The 23,766-nt window shown below is 42.2% G+C and overlaps 1 protein-coding gene across 3 annotated transcripts in view; it reads right to left on the bottom strand.

The window, feature by feature from the left end:
• The window catches only part of osgn1 (oxidative stress induced growth inhibitor 1), a 155,400-nt gene that overhangs the window by 19,319 nt on the left and 112,315 nt on the right, over positions 1 to 23,766 (bottom strand). For all 3 annotated transcript variants that reach the window (XM_063073651.1, XM_063073642.1, XM_063073660.1), the window contains 2 exons: positions 22,935 to 23,071; positions 4,731 to 4,922 (listed from right to left, as the gene is read on the bottom strand). In XM_063073651.1, coding sequence (XP_062929721.1) covers positions 4,731 to 4,922; positions 22,935 to 23,071 — 329 coding nt within the window. The remainder of the gene's footprint in view (positions 1 to 4,730; positions 4,923 to 22,934; positions 23,072 to 23,766) is intronic.

Below are 23,766 nucleotides of genomic sequence, written 5' to 3'. Positions count from 1 at the left end.
CCATATCTAACTCCCTCTTAAACATAGCCAATGAACTGGCCTCAACTGTTTCCTGTGGGAAGAAGGTGGGAACAGGATACAGAAGTGAATGGTCAGCCAAGAATGTGTTGAATGGTTCAGCAAGCTGATAGCACCATCCCTCCTCCTGGCCTCCATGTTTCTTGGTGTGTAGCTACTGCCTATAGTTCTTTACATCATCTCACACTGACCTTGTGCTTGATAATGCATCACTTCCATCAAAACCTTTTCTCTACTATCATCTCCCAAACTTTGTTTAGCGCTGTGAACTTTGCCAAGATCTTCCTTACCTAATGAGATTCTTAAACACAAGAGATAGTGCAGATGCTGGAAATCGAAAGCAATACAAACAAAACGCTGGAATTACTCAGCATCTAAGGAGAGAAATACACAGTCAATGTTTTGTGTTGAGTTTCTTCATCAGGACTGGAAAGGAAGGGGCTTGAGGCCAGAATAAGATGATGGGGGGAGGGGAAGGCGTGTAAGCAGGCAGGTGACAGGAGAAACCAGATGGGTGGGGAAGAGAGGCTAAAGTAAGGAAGTTGGAAGGTGATAGATGGAAGAGCTAAAGGGTTGAACAAGGAATTTCATAGGAGAGTAAACCATGGGAGAAAGGGAAGGAGTGGCACTAGAGAGATGATGGGTAGCTGAGTAGAACAGAAGGGAGGCAGAATGGGGAATGAGAAACTGGAGAAAGGACAGGAGGGAGAAATAACCTTTACCCACTTTCAACTCTCCCCAAATGCCCATACCCTTTAATAGTCAGAGAACAGCCCATCGCTTCCCGAGGTCATGTCCCTCAGAGCACAGCCCATCGCTTCCCGAGGTCACCTGTCTCAGAGAACAGTCCATCGCTTCTCAAGGTCACCTGTCTCAGAGAACAGTCCATCGCTTCCCGCAATCACTCTCACAGAGAACAGCCCATTGCTTCCCGAGGTCACGTGTCTCAGAGAACAGCCCATCGCTTCCCGAGGTCACGTGTCTCAGAGAACAGCCCATCGCTTCCCGCAATCACTCTCAGAGAACAGCCCATCGCTTCCCAAGGTCACGTGTCTGAGAGAGCAGCCTATCGCATTCCGCAATCATGTCAAATTACTGTATGAATATTAACTTTTGTTGTAATTCCTAGTCCAAGGAGATATAGGGCTTCAGTTTTAAGCTGTTATTTCTGTAACCTCTTGCCTTGCCTACTGATTTATTTTGAGATCTGAACTCTCTATTTCTTCCTATCACAGCCCACCCATCATTGCCTTACAAATACCACTCTCCAACTCACCTCTCCTCGGCCATTCACAATTTTACAACTTTGATTGCTTCAACCCAGAATTTAGCTTAAAAAAAACCCACAAAGTAAATATCATGCTCCTCACAAGGCAGATGCTGGTATGTGCAAGGGAACAAAGAGGGATGCACTCAATCCACTTCACTTACTTAGGCAAGTATAGGAACTGTCTCATGGCCCACCATGGTTGTACTGACCCCAATCCTAATCTCATCTGCCTCTACACGAATTGTATCTCTCCGTTCCCTGCTTGTGCATGTGTCTGTCTAAATATCATTGTGGTATCTATACCCACCAACTCCTCTGGCAGTGGTTCTAAGCATCTAACCATTGTCTCTCACTCTCTATACAGCAGGGGTCCCCAACCTTTTTTGCATTGCGGACCGGCTGACCGGGGGGGGGGGGGGGGTAGGGTTGCCAATGGACAAGAGTAGCAGTCAAATGCATTGTTTACCCAGAAAGACTACAATGGCCATGAAACCTTGCACGGGCACCCGTGCGCATGCGCGTCATGACCTGCTGATTCCCCCCAGCAAATCCTTTTTGGCGATTCTGTTCGTGGGGGGGGGGGGTGTTAATCACTACTGGAATATAGGCAATAAGTGGGTAATACACTCAATTTTGTTTCTAAAAGGGTTTATCTAACAAATTTAATATTAAACACACAGCGCATATTTTCCTCACATGAATATAGTGATAAGTCAATTATCAGGGGAGCTTGAAGTGTTGAACGAACTTCCAGTAGAATTGGTAGAAGCAGGTTCGATATTATCATTTAAAGAAAAATTGGATAGGTATATGGACAGGAAAGGAATGGAAGGTTATGGGCTGTGTGCAGGTCAGCGGGACTAGGTGAGAGTAGCGTTCGGCACGGAGTAGAAGGGCCGAGATGGCCTGTTTCCGTGCTATAATTGTTATACAGTCAGTTATAAGTCAATAGCATCATAACATTTTAAGTAACATTTGGATATTAAACACACAGCACATATTTTCCCCATATAAATATATAAAATCATTGCAACACACCAATATCGCTGAATCAGTGGGAGCCCTGGGCTTGTTTCCCTGCAACAACACAGTCCTATCGAGGGGTGATGGGAGACGATACTCAAAGGGGGTTCCTGATGTCCAGTCTATTCCGCAGTTTAGTTTTCGTTGCATTCATTGCAGAAAACTCCGCTTCGCAGAAAAATCTTGGAAATGATAGCAAAGTTTTCAGTGCTTCCGTGGCTATCTCAGGATATTCAGCCTTGACTTTGATCCAAAATGCCGACAGAGATGTTATGTCAAACTTTTCAGCCCGTCGTCATTTGCAAGCTCGAGGAGTTGCTCTCCTTCCCACCCTGACACGGATGACGCGCAGGTTACGAGCTCGCAAGCGTAATGGCTGATCAGTGGCCGTGACAGGGAATGAGGAAAGGTGCAGCTGACTCATATCGCCAAATCATATCGCTTCCCCGCAGCCCGGTAGCGCATGCTCTGCGGCCCGGTACCGGTCCGTGGCCTGGCGGTTGGGGACCACTGCTATACAGTACTATACATATATATACATATATATACACACATACATATATACATACATATATACATACATACATATATACATATACACACACACACACACACGTATGTGATGAAAATGTAGGGAAGATTGGTGGTGTGGATAGTATAGAAGACTGGCAAGGAATATAGATCAGTTGCAGATAAGGGTGGAGAAATGGTGGTTGGAGTTTAACCCAGCCAAATGTAAAGTGTTGCACATTAGTAAAGAGAAAGTTAAAGACAAGACCCCTAACAGTGTTGAGGAGCAGAGGGATCGTGGTGTCCAAGGTTGTAGCTCCCTGAAAGCGACTACACAGGTTGATAGAGTGGTTAAGATGGCATATGGTATGTCTTTATTAGTCAAGGCATTGAGTTCAAAAGTCAGGAAAGTATGTTGCAGCTTTATAAAACTCTAGTGAGGCTGTATCTGGAGGATTGCATACAATTCTAGTCGCCCTATTATAGGAAGGATTTTGAGGCTTTGAAGAGGGTGCAGAAGAGGTTTACGAGGATGTTGCCTGGATTAGAGGGCATGTGTTATAATGTAGGTTGCTTTCTCTGGAGCAGCGAAAATTGAGGGGAGATCTGACAGAGGTTTATAAGGTTATGGGAGGCATAGATGAGCAGACAGACAATATATTTTTCCAAAAGTTGAAATGTCTAATACCAGAAGGCCTGCATTAAAGGTAAGAGGGGGCAACTTCAAAGGAGATGTGAGAGGAAAGTTTTTATTTTTAAACAGAGAGTGGTGGCTGCCTAGAATGGTGGTAGAGGCAAAAACATTTACAGACATTTAGAAAAGCCCATGAATGCAAAGAAAATGGAAGGACGTGGACACAGTGTAGCAGAAGAGATGAGTAATCAAGTGGCTACCTAAACTAATTTAAATGGTTCAGCACAGCATTATGGGCCAAAGGGTCTGTTCCTGTGCATTACTCTTCCATTATACAAACGTTCTATATATAATCTATGCTCTCTAGTATTTGACATTTCTACCCTTGGAAAAGGAGAGCTCATTTACACCTCATTATTTTATAAAAGTTCACCAGGTCTCCCCTCAGCCTTTGACACTACCAACCTCTCCTTATAGCGAACAATCTCTAATCCAGGCAACAGTTTGGTAAGATTCAGACACTGCTGGTTTCGGTCCAGCCTCACCCTCAGCTTCATTACAAAAGCAGCCATTTTTGGAGTAGATAGGCTTGGAGCGAAGAGCTTGAGGATTTGGCACTGAGGCTATGCTAAGATTCTCTGAAGTTTCTTTCTCTCTTTCTTATTGTGCAATTGTAGCAGTGTGGATGCCAGGCAGGCCAGCAGAATGCTCCTCCTACAAGATGGGAGAAGACAAACAGACTTCCAGTGTTCTAATTGCATAATAGGCCATAAGATTTAGAAGCAGAATTAGGCTATTTGGCCCATCGAGTCTGTTCTGCCATTTCATCAAGGCTGATCCAATTTTCCTCTCAACCTCAATCGTCTGCCTTCTCCCCATATTCCTTCCTGTTCTGACCAATCAATAATCTAGCCTCTACCTTAAATATAAATAAAGACTTGGCCTCCACAGCTGCCTGTGGCAAAGAATTCCACAGATTCACCACTCTCTGGCAAAAGAAATTCCTCCTTGTCTCTGTTCTAACAGGACGCCCCTACATACACAAAGAGCCTAGATGAGGATGTTAGTAGAGGATCCCTGTGCCTTTATTAATTCAGTATTCAAAGTAGAGCATTGAGTCACGCAAAGATTTGCAGAGCTAAACTATGTCACAACAGAAGTATTTACATATTTTTCCAGGATGCAAATTGTGAATGCAAAACTCCTAGGTTAACCTATCAAGATGTGAAGAGAATAAATAATGGACAAAGTGAAACCAAGTTTGCAGTCACTCACATGCCAGGAACCTCCAGGTAATCCTGTGCCTAGGACCAGATGAGAAATACTCTGTGAAGCCTCCAGTGTCCACCACAAGGGAGAAGCGTGACCCAGACCATAATCACCATCAGGCAGGAGAAGTGTGTCAAACAGCACAGCCACGGGATTCGCGGAGCGACCCTCCAAACCTTCACACAGCCACTCCAGATCCTGAGGACAGTCGAAACAGAAGTTTGCATTCAGTCACTGAAGACAATGAACTTGGTACCTCACACTGGAAACGGCAGTGTGCAACACAAGGCTTGATGGTCAGATAGTGTCAGAACACTTTTATTAGGATCAGATTCAGAACACACACTCCTGAGTCAGTTACTTCTCAGAGTTCAAAGTTAATTTATTATCAAAATACATACATGTTACCAAAGGCCCTACCACTCTGAGATTAATTTTCTTGCAGGTATTCACAATAGAACAAAGAAGTACAGTAGAAAAACAAAGACTGACAAATTGTGGAAATGCAAAAAAAAAATAACAATAATAAATAAGCAAATAAATAATACTGAGAGCTTGAGTCCTTAAGTCTTGGATCACTGGGATCTCTTCTGGGGGAGGTATAACCTGCACAAGAGTGACAGGTTGCACCTGAACCCAAAGGGTCCAATACTCTCACACAGGCAGGTTTGTTAGATTTGTTGGGGAGAGTTTAAACTAATTTGGCAGGGGGTGGGAGCTGGAATGAAGGGACTTGGGATAGGACAGATGGTAAAAAAGCAAAGATAGAGTGCAGTCAACTGTTAGGAAAGGCAGGCAGATGGTAGGACAAAATGGCAGAATCAAGAAGGATAGCAAATACAGTACTAAAAAATGTTATATCTCAATGCATGGAGTATAAGAAATAAGGTGCAGTATTACAGATTGTTGGGTATGATGCTGTGGCCATCACTGAATCATAGAGGTGGTGGTGTGGCTCTGCAGGCAAAGAATGGTATCAAACCAGTAGAAAGATATGACATAGGATCAGAAGATGTTGAATCCTTGTGGGTTGAGTTAAGAAACTGCAAGGGTAAAAGGACCCTGATGACAGTTATATACAGGCTTCCTAACAGTAGCTGGGATGAGGACCACAGATTACAACAGGAAACAGAAAAGGTGTGTCAAAAGGGCAATATTATGATAGTCATGTGAGATTTTAATATGCAGGTCAATTGGGAAAATCAGGTTGGTAATAAATCTCAAGAGAGTGAGTTTGTTGAATGCCTAAGAGATGGCTTTTTACAGCAGTGTGTCATTGAGCCTACTAGGGGATCAGCTATATGGAATTGGGTGTTATTTAATGAAGCAGAGGCGATTAGGGAGCTTCAGGTAAAAGAACCCCTAGGAATCAGTGATCACAATATGATTGAGTTCAACTTGAAATGTGATAGAAAATAAAGTCTGATGTAGTAGTATTCCAGTGGAGTAAAGGAAGTTACAGTGGTATGAGAGAGGAGGTGGTCAAAGTAAATTGGAGATGCCAGCAGGGATAACAGCTGATCAGCAATGGTTTGCTTGAATTTCTGAGAAAAATCAGGAAGGTGCAGGATATAATAATGGGGGACAAGGAGATGGTAGATGAATTAAATGAGTACTTTGCTTCAGTCTTCACTGTGGAAGACACAGTGTGACAGATTTTGAAGGGTGTGAAGGAAGAGAAGTGAGTGCAGTTACTATAACAAGGGAGAAGGTGCTCAAAAAGCTGAAAGACGTAAAGGTGCATAAGTCACCCAGACCAGATGAACTGCACCCTAGGGTTCTGAAAGAGTTAGCAGTAGAGATTGTGGAGGCATTAATAGTGATCTTTCAAAAATCATTGGACTCTGTCATGATGCCAGAGGACTGGAAAATTGAAAATGTCACTCCACTCTTTAAGAAAGCAGAAAGGCAACAGAACCAAAATTATAGACCAGTTAGCCCGATCTTAGTGGTTGGGAAGATGTTGGAGTCAATTGTTAAGGATGAGGTATGGAGCACTTGGTGGACACAGAACAAGGATAAAGTCGGCATGGTTTCCTTCAGGGAAAATCTTGCCTGATGAACCTGTTGGAATTCTTTGAGGAGATTACAGTAGGATAGATAAAGGGGATGAAGGGGATGTTGTATATTTGGACTTGCTTTTCAAATCTTTTAATTATTATATTATTCAAAAATAACACAAGTACATCGAAGTAAGCAACACTAACAACGTCTCAAGGAAAAAAACCATTATTTTAAAGTTTCTGAAAAATTTTGGTGATAATAAAAAAACCCTACTAAGCAGAAAATTTGAGAAAAAAACCCCATTAGGTGTACAACCCCGGAGCCATGCGTCATATAAAAAGCTTCTAAAAATAAACATCAAACCGCCAGCAAGAAAAAAAAAACCCAAAATTTACAATTAAATTGTGGAGGAAATCTATCAATTAACTCAAATGATAATAACGAGCAAATGAACGCCATCTTTTCTCAAAATCAAATAAAGGTTCAAAGGTTTGACTTCTAATTTTCTCCAAACTAAGACATAGCATCACTTGAGAGAACCATTGTGACAAAGTGGGAGCTGATGTATCCTTCCACTTCAGCAAAATCGCCCTCCCAGCTATCAATGAGGGATATGGTCCGTGTGCAGGTCAGTGGAACTAGGCAGAAAATGGTTCGGCACAGCCAAGAAGGGCCAAAAGGCCTGTTTCTGTTCTGTAGTTTCTATGGTTTTTATATATAAATGCAATAACATGTTGGTCAGACACAGAGATACCATGGATATTTTGAGGAATTATTCCAAAAAGCACAGTTAATTTGTTAGGTTGTAAATTAATTTTAAGTGCTTTAGAAATTGTCGAAAAAAATGACTTCCAGAACTGTTCCAGTATAGAACAAGACCAAAACATGTGTGTCAGTGTAGCTGTCTCAGTTTTACATTATTACCATTTGACAAAAGAGAGACTGTCTAAAATATTTCCTAGTGTACATTTGGACTTTCAGAAGGCCTTTGACAAGGTGCCACACATGAGGCTGCTTACAAAGAGCCCATGGTATTACAGGAAAGTTACTAACATGGTTAGAGCATTGGCTGATTGGTAGGAAGCAGTGAGTGGGAATAAATGGAACCTTGTCTGGTCGGCTACCAGCAACTACTGGTGTTCCACAGGGGTCAGTGTTTGGGACCACTTCTTTTTATGCTGTACATAAATGATTTAGATGATAGAATAGATGGCTTTGTTGCCAAGTTTGCAGATGATACAAAGATTAGTGGACGGGCAGGTGCTGTTGAGGAAACAGGTAGGCTGCAGAAGGACTTAGACAGATTAGGAGAATGGGCAAGAAAGTGACAAATGAAATACAAGGTTGGAAAATGCATGGCCATGCACTTTGGTAGTAGAAATAAACGTGTGGAATATTTTCAAAACTGGGAGAAAAGCCAAAGTCTGAAGTGCAGAGGGACTTGGGCGTTGTTGTGCAGAACACCCTGAAGGTTAATTTGCAGGTTGAGTTGGTGGTGAGGAAGGTAAATGCAATGATAACATTCATTTCAAGAGGTCTAGAATACAAGAGCAGGGATGTGATACTGAGGTTTTATAAGGCACTGGTGAGGCCTCACCATAAATACTGTGAACAGTTTTGGGCTCCTTATCTAAGAAAAGATGTGCTGGCATTAGAGGGGGTCCAGAGGAGGTTCACAAATATGATTCCAGGAATGAAAGGGTTATTACATGAGGAACGTTTGATGGCTCTGGGTCTTACTCACTGGAATTTAGAAGGATAAGGGGGGACCTCATTGAAACCTTTCGATTGTTAGAAGTCCCAGACAGAGTAGATGTGGGAAGAATGTTTCTCACGGTGGGGGAGGCAAGGATAAGAGGGCACAGCCTCAGGAGAGAGGGGTGTCCATTTAGAACAGAGTGCAGAGAAATTTCTTTTGCCAGAGGATGGTGAATTTGTGGAATTTGTTATTATAGGCAGCTGAGGAGGCCAGGTTGTTGGGCGTATTTAATACAGAGATTGATAGGTTCTTGATTGGACATAGCATCTAAAGGTTACGGGGGGAAGGCCAGGGAGTGGGGCTGAGGAGGGGGAGGGAAAAGGATCAGCCACGATTGAATGGCGGAGCAGAATCGTTGGGCCAAATGGCCTAATTTTGCTCCTATGTCCTATGGTAAGTACATAGGTTGTGGAATCAGTTTAGTGGTGAGGTGAGGTGAGTGAAGTTATCACCTTTGTTTCAAAAGGCTGATGGTTGAGGTTTAATAACTGCTCCTGAAGCTGGTGGTGTGAGTCCTGAGTCACCTGTGCCTCTTCCTGACAGCAGCAGAGAGAAGAGAGCGAGTCCTGGATGGCGGGGGTCCTTCTCATGATGGAGTCAGCCACTGGACTAGCCTGGGCACGTTGGCTCCCGTCATACCCTTCCCACCCCCTGGTCATGTATATTATTCTTCCTCACTCACCCCACCCCCACACTGATTTGATGCTTTTTGTCACCTACACTAAAGGGTAACTTTCAGTGGCAAATTAACAACTAATCCACATTTTTGGAGTGTGGGACGAAAATAGAGCACTTATGGGAATCCTACAGTCAAAGGGAGAATGTGCAAACTCCATACAGACAGTACCCGAGATCAGGATTGAACTTGGGTCTCTGGGCTTGTGTGTTAGCAAGCCAGTAGAACCCAAGGATGATTATAGGTCACGTCTTGAATGCATCATAACTTCCAAGATCTCTATGTTGTCCCTCCACAAGTCCAGACAAGGAGTGTCCTGCACTGTACAAGCTGAAACACTAGCTTTGGTGTGATCCACAGACTTAGTAATCATACACCTACATTCAAGATTTGCAAATCCAGGAGATCTTGAGCAACACACAAACAATGCTGGAGGAAATCATCAGGTCAGGCAGCATTTATGGAGGGGAATAAACAGTAGGTGTTTCGGGCCAAGACTTGATTTAGGGTCTCTGCCTGAAACATCAGCTGTTTGTTCTCCTCCACAGATGTTGCCTGATTTGCTGAGTTCCTCCAGTATTTCGTGTGTGTTGCTCTGGCAAAATCTCGGCCAAGTGAAAGGGAACCAGTACCACTGGTAATCAACACACATTCTAGATTCCATATATTCCCAGCTTTGTTACACCGCCCTCACCCCCATGGCAATCAATCCTTTGTACAAACACAGGACAGAACTGTGAGCCAACTGTGGAACTCTCCCAGCAATAACCACCCCATCACATAAACAAGCTTCTGCTACTCAGCCAACTGTGGATCCCATTTACCAGTTGCACTTGGATCTCATGGAGTTTTGTTTGACCTGCCCCACACCAAAAACCTTGCTGAAATCCACAAAAACTACATCAGACCTGCTGCTCATGTTGGCTGCTTTAAGGGTGATACATTGTTAAATCAACTTTGGCAAACTTTAACCAAATCAGTCCTGCTACCAGCTAACCTGTGTCCTTCTCCCCTAGAACTGATTCCGGAGGTTTGCTCAACACTGAAGTTAAACTGAAGACACAAGTGACTGCAGCTGCTGCAATCTTTACTGGAGGAATTCAGGGGGCCAGGAGCAATTTGCAGAGGAAAATTGACAGTCAATATTTCAGATTAGAACCCAGTCCTGATGAAGGGTCTCAACCCGAAATGTTGATTGTCCATTTCCCTGCTAAGATGCTGCCTGACCTGCTGAGTTCCTCCAGCAGATTGCATTTTACTCCTCTTCCATTTCTACAGCAGCAGTCCTAGGACCGTAGTATCTCTGCCCACTGAGGCAGAGAAGGCTTCAGTTACTCGCAAATGCTGACGGCAATTTCTATATCCACTGAATTATTCCTGGGACGTCCACCCCAGCTCTGCTGACAGGAACATACAGATGGTACTGGAATTAGCCAATAATCTTAAAGAGGATACCAAAAGTTTCTTCAGACACATAAAATGTAAAACAGAGGCAAGAGTGGATATCGAATTGCTGGAAAATGATCCTGGAGAGGTAGTAATGGGGGACAAGGAAATGGCGGACAAACTGAATAAGTATTTTGCATTAGTTTTTGAATCGATTTTTAAATCGGAGCAAGAGGCTGAGAGTGAAGGAGTAAGGAATCTTGGAGAGAAGTCATTTTGTTTTACACTGCTCGGGGAAAAGAGGCTAGACTGCACAGGTGCGTGACGTAGAGCGCCAAAGGTTTAAAAAATAAGACCACCATATATAGCGGGCAGTGGAGTGAGAGGGAGCAGAGTGGGACGGCTTTGGCTCAACAGGCTTCGGCATAAACAGGAGGAGGTGAGGGTAGATTCTGGTAAGTTTTGTTTTGTTTGTTTAGAGTAGAGAGAATGCCAGGCAGGATGTTGGAATCCTCCTCTTGCAGGATGTGGGAAGTCAGGGAACCCTCCAGTGTCCCTGACAATGATACCTGCAAGAAGTGCATCCAGCTGCAACTCCTAACAAACCGCGTTAGGGAACTGGAACAGGAGCTGGATGACCTCCGGATCATTCGGGAGAATGAGGTGTTTATAGATAGTAGCTTCAGGGAGGATGTTATGCCAGAGGAGCAGCACACAGGTAATTGGGTAACCGTCAGGCGAGGGAAGGGGAAAGGGCAGTTAGAGCAGGGTTCCCCTGTGGCCATTCCCCTCAACAACAAGTATACCAATTTGGATACTGTTGGGGGGGATGATTTACCTGGGATAAGCTGCGGCAGCCGGATCTCTGGCACTGTGTCTGGTTCTGCAGTGCAGAAGGGAGGGTGGAAGAATAGGAGAGCGGTAGTGATAGGGAACTCGATAGTTAGAGGTACAGACAGGAGGTTCTGTGGTCGTGATAGAGACTCCCGGATGCCAGCTCAGAGATGAATAAGAGGACATGGCTTTAAGGTAAGGGGTGGGAAGTTCAAGGGGATATTAGAGGAAAGTTTTTTACTCAGAGAGTGGTTGGTGCGTGGAATACACTGCCTGAGTCAGTGGTGGAGGCAGATACACTAGTGAAGTTTAAGAAACTACTAGACAGGTATATGGAGGAATTTAAGGTGGGGGCTTATATGGGAGGCAGGGTTTGAGGGTTGGCACAACATTGTGGGCCGAAGGGCCTGTACTGTGCTGTACTATTCTACGTTCTATGTCTTTGATCGCGTGCACAGCATTCTGAAGTGGGAGGGTGATCAGCCAGATGTCGTGGTACACATTGGTACCAATGACGTAGGAAGAAAGAGTGAGGAGGTCCTGGAGAGTGAGCATAGAGAGCTTGGTAGGAAGTTAAAAAGCAAGACCTCGAGGGTGGTAATCTCAGGATTGCTACCTGTGCCACGTGCCAGTGAGGGTAAGAATATGATGCTCTGTAGGATGAACAAGTGGCTGAGGAACTGGTGTAGGGGGCAGGGTTTCAGATTTCAGGATCATTGGGACCTCTTCTGGGGCAGGTGGGACCTGTACAAAAGAGACAGGTTACACCTGAACTACAAGGGGACCAATATCCTTGCAGGGAGGTTCGTTAGTGCTGTTGGGGAGGGTTTAAACCTGATTTGCAGGGGTATGGGAACCAGAGTGCCAGAGAAGATAGTGGAGCCGGGGTTAAAATAAATGATGTTAAAAGTTCATGCAAAGCCACAAATAGAAGGGTTGTGTGTGGTGGTAATAATCTTCTGAGGTGTGTCTATTTCATTGCAAGGAGCATTGTGGGGAAGGCAGTCGAGCTGAGGGCGTGGATTGACACATGGAATTATGACATTACAGCCATTAGTGAAACTTGGCTACAGGAGGGGCAGGACTGGCAGCTTAATATTCCAGGGTTCCGATGTTTCAGATGTGATAGAGGCAGGGGAATGAAGGGTGGGGGTGTGGCATTGCTAGTCAGGGGAATGAAGGGTGGGGGTGTGGCATTGCTAGTCAGGGAAAATACTACAGCAGTGCTCAGGCAGGACAGATTAGAGGGCTTGTCTACTGAGGCAATAAGGGTGGAGCTGAGAAACAGGAAAGGTATGACCACATTAATGGGGTTGTATTATAGACCACCCAATAGTCAGCGAGAATTGGAGGAGCAAATCTGCAGAGAGATAGCAGACAACTGCAAGAAACATAAGTCGTGATATTAGGGCATTTTAATTTTCCACATATTGATTGGGACTCCCATACTGTTAAAGGTCTAGATGGTTTAGAGTTTGTAAAATGTGTTCAGGGAAGTTTTCTAAATCAATATATAGAGGTACCAACTGGAGAGGATGCGATATTAGATTTCCTATTAAGAAACGAGTTAGGACAGGTGATGGAAGTATGTGTAGGGGAACACTTTGGTTCCAGTGATCATAACACCATTAGTTTCAACTTGATCATGGACAAGGATAGATCTGGTCCTAGGGTTGAGGTTTTAAACTGGAAAAAGGGCAAATTTAAAGAAATGAGAAAGGATCTAGAGGACCGCTTCCGGGTCACCTAGGGAATGGCAGCGTAAGGAAGATCTCTTGACAAAAAAGAACGTTAACTGCTCCAAAGCCGAAATTAGACAAATATTTAGTATTATATAACTATATCAATAAAAGGAGGAAGGATGACATCTAAGTATAGGAATAAAAAGTCTGCTGAGAATGCTGATAAATATAACCAGTCGCAGCAACACGAGGTGGCTAGTTTCCCCACGGCTAGCCAGGCCGGAGATAACAAGGAAGAGTTGGTAAACCTAACTTTGATTCTCAAAGAGATTCCTGATTTCCAACAAGATAACAACAAACAGCTGGAATTTATTAAAGGAGAAATAATAAAAACTGATCTGAGGTTAGATGAAGCCAAAGTGAGGATTGTAGGGACTGAGGAGAGGCTGCAAAACACAGAGGAAGTAATAGGAGAAATGCTGAAGCTACAAGAGCAGCTCCAGTGGAAGCTAATAGACCAAGAAGGCCGCTCAAGAAGGGAAAATGTGAGGATCTATGGAGTTCCAGAAGGAGCTGAAGGTAAACCCGGACTGGTGATTCCCTTCGTGGAGAAGCTGCTTAGAGAGAACCTTGATATACCGGATGCAAAAGACCTACAGATAGAAAGGGCCCACCGGGCCTTAGCACTGCAGCCTCCAGCAGGTGCCCAGCCCAGATCGATTCTAGTCAGATTTCTTAGCTACAGAACGAAGGAGGAAGTGCTCAAACTGGCATGGCAAAAGAAAGGCTTTATGTGGAGCGATTGTAAAATCAGCTTTGACCATGATTACGCACTGGGGATTCTTGCCAGACAGAAGGAATATACAGAAGCACGGAGGGTCCTGAAGGAAAACAACATCAAATTCGAGACCCTGTATCCAGCTCGGCTAAGAGTCTTTTACAACGAAGGGACAAAAACCTACACTACAGTGGAGGAGGCAACGTCGGACCTGGCGGACCGGGGCTACCCATAAAGGTTATCACCCAACCGGAGTCGTTACTGGAGAAGATTTGGCGGTGGACATGGCAGCCAGTGCGGCGAGGACGTTCCACTCGAACCAGAGTGTCAAGCTACAAGGAAAAGCTGCAAGTATTCAGATGTGAATGTACACAGAGTGTAGAATAATTGAGAAATGTCTGAAAAGAGTAAATCGTACTTAAAGGTAAAATTAAAGCTGGTAACTGAAAATAAACTAGATGGAATAACTTGAATGATAACAATATGGTTGAGACATAAAAAGGAGAGAATTCTCCATGATTGTTCACACTGCGGGGGGCCCTCTAACACAGGATGAAGATAGAGGTTATCCCTCTAAGCTGAAGCAGGGCAGAAATCAGGCCTCATTGTTGGAAGTCGGGGGAAATTTTCAAATATTCTGCATTCAAAAATGCCTAGGGTTTGGTTTTGTGTTTGGGTTTACTGTTGAGAAGGAATTGCTTACTGTTTGTTTAGAAAGGGAGAGTTTTTTTTTCTAGAGAAAAATGCAAGTTGAACCTGTAAAAATAATTTCTTATAATGTTAATGGGGTTTTGAATCCAATTAAGAGAAATAAGATGGTCTAAATTGAAAAAAGAGAGGGCACAAATAGCTTTCCTTCAGGAAATGCACATGAGCCAATCCGAACATGCAAAATTAAAAAGAATGGGCTTTAAGCATGTATTTTATTCATCATACAAACTGAGCCACAAAAGAGGATTAGCTACTTTAATATCAAGTGTTCTTAACTATGAGCGTATTTCAGAGACTAAAGACAAGGATGGATGATTTGTAAAGATTACAGGAAGAATAGAAGGTACTGAAATAACATTGCTGAATGTTTATGCTCCACAGGTAGTGAATGGTCATTTGAGAGACACATTTTTGACCAAATGACCGGCTCTCAAGGGGTAGTAATCTGCAGAGGGGATTTTAATATTAGGTTAAACTCTGCATTAGATTCTTCAGGAACAGTTATTCAGAACAAACCTCTGACTAGAAAAGTGAAATCATTGATGGAGGAGTTGGGAATAATAGATGTGTGGAGGGAATTACACCCCACTAGTAAAGACTATACATACTACTCTTCCCGTCATTCAGCTTATTCAAGGATAGACTTTCTTTTATATTTAACACAGATAGATTCAAGATAAAAGAGTGTAACATTGCAACGTATTAATTTATTAGACCATAGCCCAGTCTCTATGTCTCTAATTCTGGAAAGGAAAATGAGGAAAACACTATGGAGGTTAAATTCACATATACTGGAGGTTAAATTCACATATACTCAATGATTCGAAAGTAATGGAGAGATTAAGGGGAGAAATCAAAGAATACCTAGACCTTAATGACATGGGAGAAACACCACCAGTGATCTTGTGGGATACGTTGAAAGCTATACTGAGGAAAAATTATTTCTATTACTACTCACATGAAAAAATTTAAAGCACAAAAATTGGCAGACCTTCAAGGAAAATTAAAACAACTTCAAGTCATAGATAGCAATAAAATGAATTCTAATTTAAAACAGGAAATTAAGGAATTGCAAAGTGAAATTGATATTTACACATTGGAAACTCAAAAAATTTCTTTACCTGAGACAAAAGAATGAAGTAGGAGGTAAATCAGCTAAATTATTAGCATATAAGTTACGTAAACAACAAGCAGACAATACAATTCATAACATAAAGAATCCAAAAACAAAGCTTGTTCAGAGTACAATACGGAAAGTTTAAGAGAGTTTTGAAATATATTATCGAGAGCTGTACTCTCAACCCCAGGCCTCCAATGAGTCCCATATAGACATATTTCTGAATTCTTTAGAACTACCCAAGCTTACAGATTTACAAAATGAATGCCTATTAGAACCAGTAACTACCAAAGAACTGAATGTGGCCATCTCTAGATTAAAGGCCATAAAGTCTCCAGGTTCTGATGGGTTTACCTCAGAGTGGTACAAATCACTGAAGTCACAGTTAGCTCCCTTATTACTCAACACCTTTAATTGGCTCTTACAGAGCAGAGAAATTCCACCTTCCTGGAGACAGGCGATTATCTCAGTTATTCCTAAAGAGGGTAAAAGATAAACTAGAATGCAGTAATTAATGGCCAATCAGTGTCCTTAATTTGGATTATAAATTATTTACATCTATATTTACTCGTAGACTGGAAAAGCTTCTACCTGGCCTCATCCACTTAGACCAGACTGGATTCATCCAGCAAAGACAAACTCAGGACAACACAAGGAGAACTTTACACATACTAGAACAAGTTGCTAAGAACGGGACAGAGACAATGGCGGTGGGATTAGACGCCGAGAAAGCTTTTGATTCAATTAGATGGGTATTCCTATACAGAGTGTTAGGAAGATTCGGCTTTCAAGGAAAGTTTATTAAGGTAATCCAGACTTTATATGACAGTCTACAGCTCGAATTAAAATAAACGGGGACCTCTCTGACTCTTTAATTTTAGCGAGAGGAACTAGACAGGGATGCCCAATTTCCCCTCTCCTCTTTGCAATATACATTGAAACTCTTGCCCAACTAATAAGACAGAGCAACATTGTAAAAGGTATCAAGTTGGCAGGGATTGAACAGAAGGTTGGGTTATTCGCAGATGATGTCTTAGTTTATTTGAGTGAACCAGAAAAATCATTCATAGGATTATTTACACTATTGGATGAGTTCAGGAAAATATCAGGTTATAAAATTAATGTAAAGAAAACGCAGGTTATGTCCCTAAATTATACAGCATCCAAAAGACTACAGAATACATACGATCTTAAGTGGGAAGCTAAATAATTAAAATATTTAGGAATAACCCTGACAAAAGAGCTTTCAACGTTGTCACAGGTAAACTATGGGCCATTAATTTCAGAGATAAAAGCAAATATACATAGATGGAATCTTATCCCTTTTTTAAGTCTAAATTGAAGGATAAATACCATAAAAATGAATATTCTCCCTCGGTTACTTTACTTTTTCCGGGCTTTACTTGTGGAGGTAGACGATAATCAATTTACGGAATGGGACAAATGGATTTCCCGCTCTATCCGGCAAGGAAAGAAACCTAGAATCTGATTTAACACTTTACAGTTAAGAAAGAAAGGAGGAGGTATGGCACTTCCTCGCTTGAGAAATTATTTTTATGCTTCACAGATAACCCCTCTGAGGCCTCAATTGCGGGACAAAGGATTGATGGCACAATTGGAAAAGATTAAAAACAGCTGGATAAATCTCACATTAAAATATGGCAGAAAGTGGTTAGTTCATGTGGAATCTACAACATGTTAAAACATTTCAGATGGTGTGCTTATGATACCGAATTCCTTCCCAGCAGAGGAGATAAAAGATTTGAACTATAGATAAAGAAAGGTCTTACAAACTACCTCTCATTCACACATAAAGGTGCATTACAAAGTTTTCAATCCCTGCAGGATAAATACGGCGTAGAACACAATGATTTTTTTTTTTAAGGTACCTTCAAGTACGACACTACTTTAACCAGAGTTGTAGATACACAGACTTATCAACAGCAGAATTGGTATTTTTCAAGATTCTGAAATTGGCTTACAGCTCAATACCAAGTAAATCAATTTCTCGATTATATAATGCCCTCTCTCATGCCAAAAATGAAAAGACATTGTATATTAAAGAGAAGAGGGAAAAAGAAGTGGGGTTGGTACTTTCAGAGGAGGCTTGGGGGAAAATATGCAGCTTTCAGTGGTCTTCGACTAACTCTTTGGTTTGGAGAGAACATTGCTGGAATAATATTATAAGATACTTCAAGACCCCATACCAGGAAAAATACAAAGACACAAACGTGACGTGTTGGAGAAGGTGCGGCTCCAAGGAGGCAAATCATTTCCATTTTTTTTGGGATTGCCCTAAATTATATTGGAAAGGTATACACAGAACATTAGTTAAGGTATTTAAGACTCAGATACCTGTGAACTTGGAGACTCTCTATTTGGGGCATGTATTGTTTTTGGAGCAGAAGAAAGATATAAAGCTGCTGCAGGTCCTTTTAGTGGCAAGTAAGAAATCAATCAGCAGAAAGTGGCTAAATCCAACATGACCTACATTAGAAGATTGGCATGAAATTATTTTGAAAATATTTAAAATGGAAAAGATGACTTATTCTCTGAGAATTCAAAATGAAAAATTTTATCAAATTTGGAATAAATGGATTGAATTTATAACCCCAATACGAGCAGACTTTAGATGACTCTCCTTAAGGTTCCTACTGACCTCCTCATCAATATAGTTATAGTGTTAATGTAAGCTCCCTTGGTTAGAATGCTCACTGTTTTATTTATGGAAAATGTGGAATTAATATAAGTAAAGGAAAAGATTTCGGAAAAAAGGATAAAATGAAGTAAATAAGTTCACAGGGATTGGATAAGTATGTCTGTGGGTAGGAGCAAGTATGAACGTGTACTTGTGAATGTATAAATATATATATTTATACATATATAAAAACCTTTTCCATTTTTTTATATGTCAAAAAGTTTGTGTAATACCTGTGAATACCTCACCCAAATAAAAAATAAAATATAAAAAAAAGAGAAAGGATCTAAAAAGCATAGATTGGGACAGGTTGTTCTCTGGCAAGGATGTGATTGGTAAGTGGGAAGCCATCAAAGGAGGAATTTTGAGAGTACAGAGTTTGTATGTTCCTGTTAGGATTAAAGGCAAAGTGGTAAGAATAAGGAACCTTGGTTCTCAAAGGATATTGGAACACCAATAAAGAAGAAGACAGAGATGTGTGACATGTATAGGAAACAGGGAGCAAATAAGGTGCTTGAGGAGTATAAAAAGTGCAAAAAAATACTTAAGAAAGAAATCAGGAGGGCTAAAAGAAGACATGAGGTTGCTTTGGCAATCAAGGAGAAGGATAATCCAAAGAGCTTCTACAGATATATTAAGAGCAAAAGGAAAGTAAGGGATAAAATTGGTCCTCTTGAAGAAGAGTGGTCGGCTATGTATGGAACCAAGAGAAATGGGGGAGATCTTAAATGGGTTTTTTGCATTTGTATTTACTAAGGAAACTGGCATGGAGTCTATGGAAATAAGGCAAACACGTCTTGAGGTCATGGAACCTATACAGATTGAAGAGGAGGAGGTGCTTACTATCTTGAGGCAAATCAGAGTAGAGGGTATTCCCTTGGACCTTGAAAGAGACTAGTGTTGAAATTGAAGGGGCAGATATATTTAAAATATCGGTATCTACGGGTGAGGTGCCGGAGGATTGGAGGATAGCTCATGTTGCTCCGTTGTTTAAAAAAGGCTCCAAAAGTAATCCGGGAAATTATAGGCCGGTAAGTTTGACGTCGGTAGTAGGTAAATTATTGGAAGGAGTATTGAGAGATAGGATCTACAGGTATTTGGATAGACAGGGATTTATTAGGGAGAGTCAACATGACTTTGTGTGTAGTAGGTCATGTTTGACCAATCTATTGGAGTTTTTCGAGGAGGTTACCAGGAAAGTGGATGAGAGGAAGGCAGTGGATGTTGTCTACATGGACTTCAGTAAGGCCTTTGACAAGGTCTTGCATGGGAGGTTAGTTAAGTATACATGGAGAGGTAGTAAATTGGATTAGACATTGGCTTGACGGAAGAAGCCAGAGAGTGGTAGTGGAGGATTGCTTCTCTGAGTGGAGGCCTGTGACTAGTGGTGTGCCACAGGGATCAGTGCTGGGTCCATTGTTATTTGTCATCTATATCAATTATCTGGATGATAATGTGGTAAATTGGATCAGCATATTTGCTGATGATACAAAGATTGGAGGTGTAGTGGACAGTGAGGAGGGTTTTCAAAGCTTACAGAGGGATTTAGACCAGTTGGAAAAATGGACTGAAAAATGGACTGAAAAATGGCAGGAATTTAATACAGACAGGTGTGAGGTATTGCACGTTGGAAGGACAAACCAAGGTAGAACATACAAGGTAAATGGTAGGGCACTGAGGGGTGCAGTAGAACAGAGGGATCTGGGAATACAGATACAAAATTTCCTAAAAGTGGTGTCACAGGTAGATAGGGTTGTAAAGAGATGGTACATTGGCCTTTATAAATCAAAGTACTGAGTATAAGAGTTGGAATGTTATGGAGAGGCTGTATAAGGCATTGGTGAGGCCAAATTTGGGTATTGTGTGCAGTTTTGGTCACCAAATTACAGGAAGGATATTAATAAGGTTGAAAGAGTGCAGAGAAGGTTTATGAGGATATTGCCGGGACTTGAGAAACTCAGTTACAGAGAAAGGTTGAATAGGTTAGGACTTTTTTCCCTGGAGCGTAGAAGAATGAGGGGAGACTTGATAGAGGTATTTAAAATTATGATGGGTATAGATAGAGTGAATGCAAGCAGGCTTTTTCCACTGAGGCTAGGGGAGAAAAAAAAACCTGAGGACACGGGTTAAGCCTGAGGGGGGAAAAGTTTAAAGGGAACATTAGGGAGGGGCTTCTTCACACAGAGAGTGGTGGCAGTGTGGAATGAGCTGCCAGATGAAGTGGTAAATGTGGGCTCATTTTTAACATTTAAGGAAAACTTGGACAGGTACATGGATAAGAGGTGTATGGAGGGATACGGTCCAGGTGCAGGTCAGTGGGACTAGGCAGAAAAATGGTTTGGCACAGCCAAGAAGGACCAAAAGACCTGTTTCTGTGCTGTAATGTTCTATGGTTCTAGTTTTCACTGTGGAAGCCACTAAAGTACCAGGTGTCAGGGGTCATGAAATTTGTGAAGTTATCATTTCTATGGAGGTTCTTGGGAAACTGAAAGGTCTGAAGGTACACTAGTTACCTGGACCAGATGGTGTACACCTCAGGGTTCTGAAAGAGGTGGCTGAAGAGATTGTCGAGGCATTCGTAATGATCTTTCAAAAATAATTCGAGAATGATTCCAGGAATGAAAGAGTTACCATATGAGGAACATCTGGTAGCTCTTGGGCTGTATTCCCTGCAGTTCAGGAGAATAAGGGGGGGGGGATCTCATAAAAAAATTCCAAATGTTAAAAGGCCTGAACAGATTAGATATGGTAAAGTTATTTCCCATGGTAGGGGATTCTAGGACAAGAGGGCACGACTTCAGGATTGAGGGACGTCCTTTTAGAACAGGGATATGGAGAAATTACTTTAGTCAGAGGGTGGTAAATCTGTGGAACTTGTTGCCATGAGCAGCTGTGGAGGCCAAGTCATTGGGTGCATTTAAGGCAGTGATAGATAGGTTCTTGATTAGCCAGGGCAAAAAAGGGTTTGGGGTGAAATCAGGGGAGTGGGGATGACTAGAAGAATTGGATCAGCCCGTGATTGAATGACGGAGCAGACTCGATGGGCCAAATGGCCTACTTCTGCTCCTATATCTTATGGTCTAGATATCACTAGATTCTGGAATGGTTCTGGAAGACTGGAAAATTGCGAATGTCATTCCACTCTTCAAGAAGGGAGAGAGGCAAAAGAATGGAAACTATAGGCCAGTTAGTCTGACCTCTGTGGTTGGGAAGATATTGGAGTCAATTAATAACGATTAGGTCTCAGAGTACTTGGAGGCACATGACAAAATAGGCTGCAGTCAGCATGTTTCCTCAAGAGAAAATCTTGCCTGACAAATCTGTTGGAATTCTTTGAAGAAATAACAAGCAGGATAGACAAAGGAGAATTAGTTGATGTTGTGGACTTTGGATTTTCAGGCCTTTGACAAGGTGCCACACATGAAGCTGCTTAACAAGCTATGAGCTGATGGTATTAGACAAGATTCTAGCATGGATAAAGCAGCTGCCGATTGGCAGGGAGCAAAGAGCGGGAATAAAGGAAGCCTTTTCTGGTTGGCTGCCAGTGATGAGTGGTGTACCACAGGGGTCTGTGTTGGGGCCAATTCTTGTTGCAAAGTGCGCAGACGATACGAAGATTGGTGGAGGGGCAGGTAGTTTTGAGGAAGCAGAGAGGCTACAGAAGGACAGACAGATTAATAGAATGGGCAAAGAAGTGGTGGATGGAATATAGTGTTGGGAAATGTATGTCATGCACTTTGGTGGAAGAAATGAAAGGGTGACTATTTTTTAAATGGTAAGAAAATACAAAAATATGAGGTGCAAGGGGATTAGGGAGTCCTTGTGCAGGATTCCCTAAAGGTTAATTTGCAGTCTGTGCTGAGGAAGGCAAATGCAATGTTCGCATTCGTTTTAAGAGGACTAGAATATAAAAGCAAGGATGTAATGTTGAGACTTTATAAAGCACTGGTGAGGTCTCACTTGGGGTATTGTGAGCCTTTTGGGTCCCTTATCAAAGGATGTGCTGAAACTGCAGAAGATTCAAAGGAGGTTCACGGAAATTATTCCAGAATTTAATGGCTTATCATTTGAAGAGCATTTGATGGATCTGGGCCTGTACTCAAATTCAGAAGGACGAAGGGTGACCTCATTGAAATCTATTGATTGGTGAAAGACCTTGATAGAGTGGATGTGGAGAGGATGTTTCTTGAAGTGGGAGAGTCTTTAAGACCAAGAGGACACAGCCTCAGAATAGGGGGTGTCCTTTTAGAACAGAGATGAGGAGGAATTTCTTTAGCCAGAGAGTGGTGAATCTGTGGACTTCTTTGCCAAAGGCACCTGTGGAGACCAAGACTTTATGTATATTTATATATAGGGGTCATCAGATTCTTGATTGGTCAGGGCATGAAGGGATACGGGGAGAAGGCTGGAAACTGGGGCTGAGAGGAAAAATGGTGATGAAATGGCAGAGCAGACTCATTGGACCAAATGGCCTAATTCTGCTCCTACGTCTTACAGAATTTCACTAAGTTACCCTCGGGAACTCATAGCCTGCCTTTGCCAACAGGAACATATACACACGGTACCTGGTCAACGACTGACAGATGACGATTCTCTTCTAATTTCTGCTGCAGAATTGGGTTTGGATGGCTGGCAACAAGGGATAGGTAGGGCCTGTATCCCGACAGGAGGTAGGACAGGCAGATTCCCGAAGGCCCATTCCCTAAACAACAAACAGCATTAGTCTGTATGCTTTAAGCTGCACTTATGTACAGGAGGTTATTTAGCGCATCAAAACTTTGTAACATTGAATAATGTCAGGCATGAATCTCACCTCAGTGGACCCATTTTGCACAATATTCTGAATACCCTGCCCAATGAATATCCAGCTATTCTCCCTCTGGGGACACCAAATGGCCTCACCATCACAGAGTAGCTCAGTTCTGGGCTTGTCACTGCATCCAGATACACCTTTGCAAACCACAAACTGTTTCTTACTACCTGTGTAATCACACCCATTCACCACTCGAACACCTGATTTGACCAGCTTACCACAGCACAAACCTGGATGAAATGCCCCATCCTCATTACTAAACTAATTCTTTTCCTCTCGTGTTCACTCCAATACTTTCTCAAATGCCCCAGATACCTCTCCCCAGCTACAATGTTTTTATTAATTAACATTTCTAAATCCATTAAATAATTCTAATTACTTAAACCCTGACAAAACACCCTCTACATTCTATCTGCAGAGGAATACAAGATCTTGTAACTGGTCCATTCATTCATTCAGGTGCCTTGCCGTTTGGGGTGGGCGATCATGTCTCTCCACCCATCACAGTCCCTGACCCTCTGAATTGTAGTTATTGCCTCCCTTGTTTCTAACCATGATGTTATTCCATCTGTCATTTTCATTCT

Source organism: Mobula hypostoma, chromosome 2 (genome assembly GCF_963921235.1).
Source record: "Mobula hypostoma chromosome 2, sMobHyp1.1, whole genome shotgun sequence".
Taxonomy (NCBI): domain Eukaryota; kingdom Metazoa; phylum Chordata; class Chondrichthyes; order Myliobatiformes; family Myliobatidae; genus Mobula; species Mobula hypostoma.
This window is presented reverse-complemented; position numbering and strand designations above follow the sequence as displayed.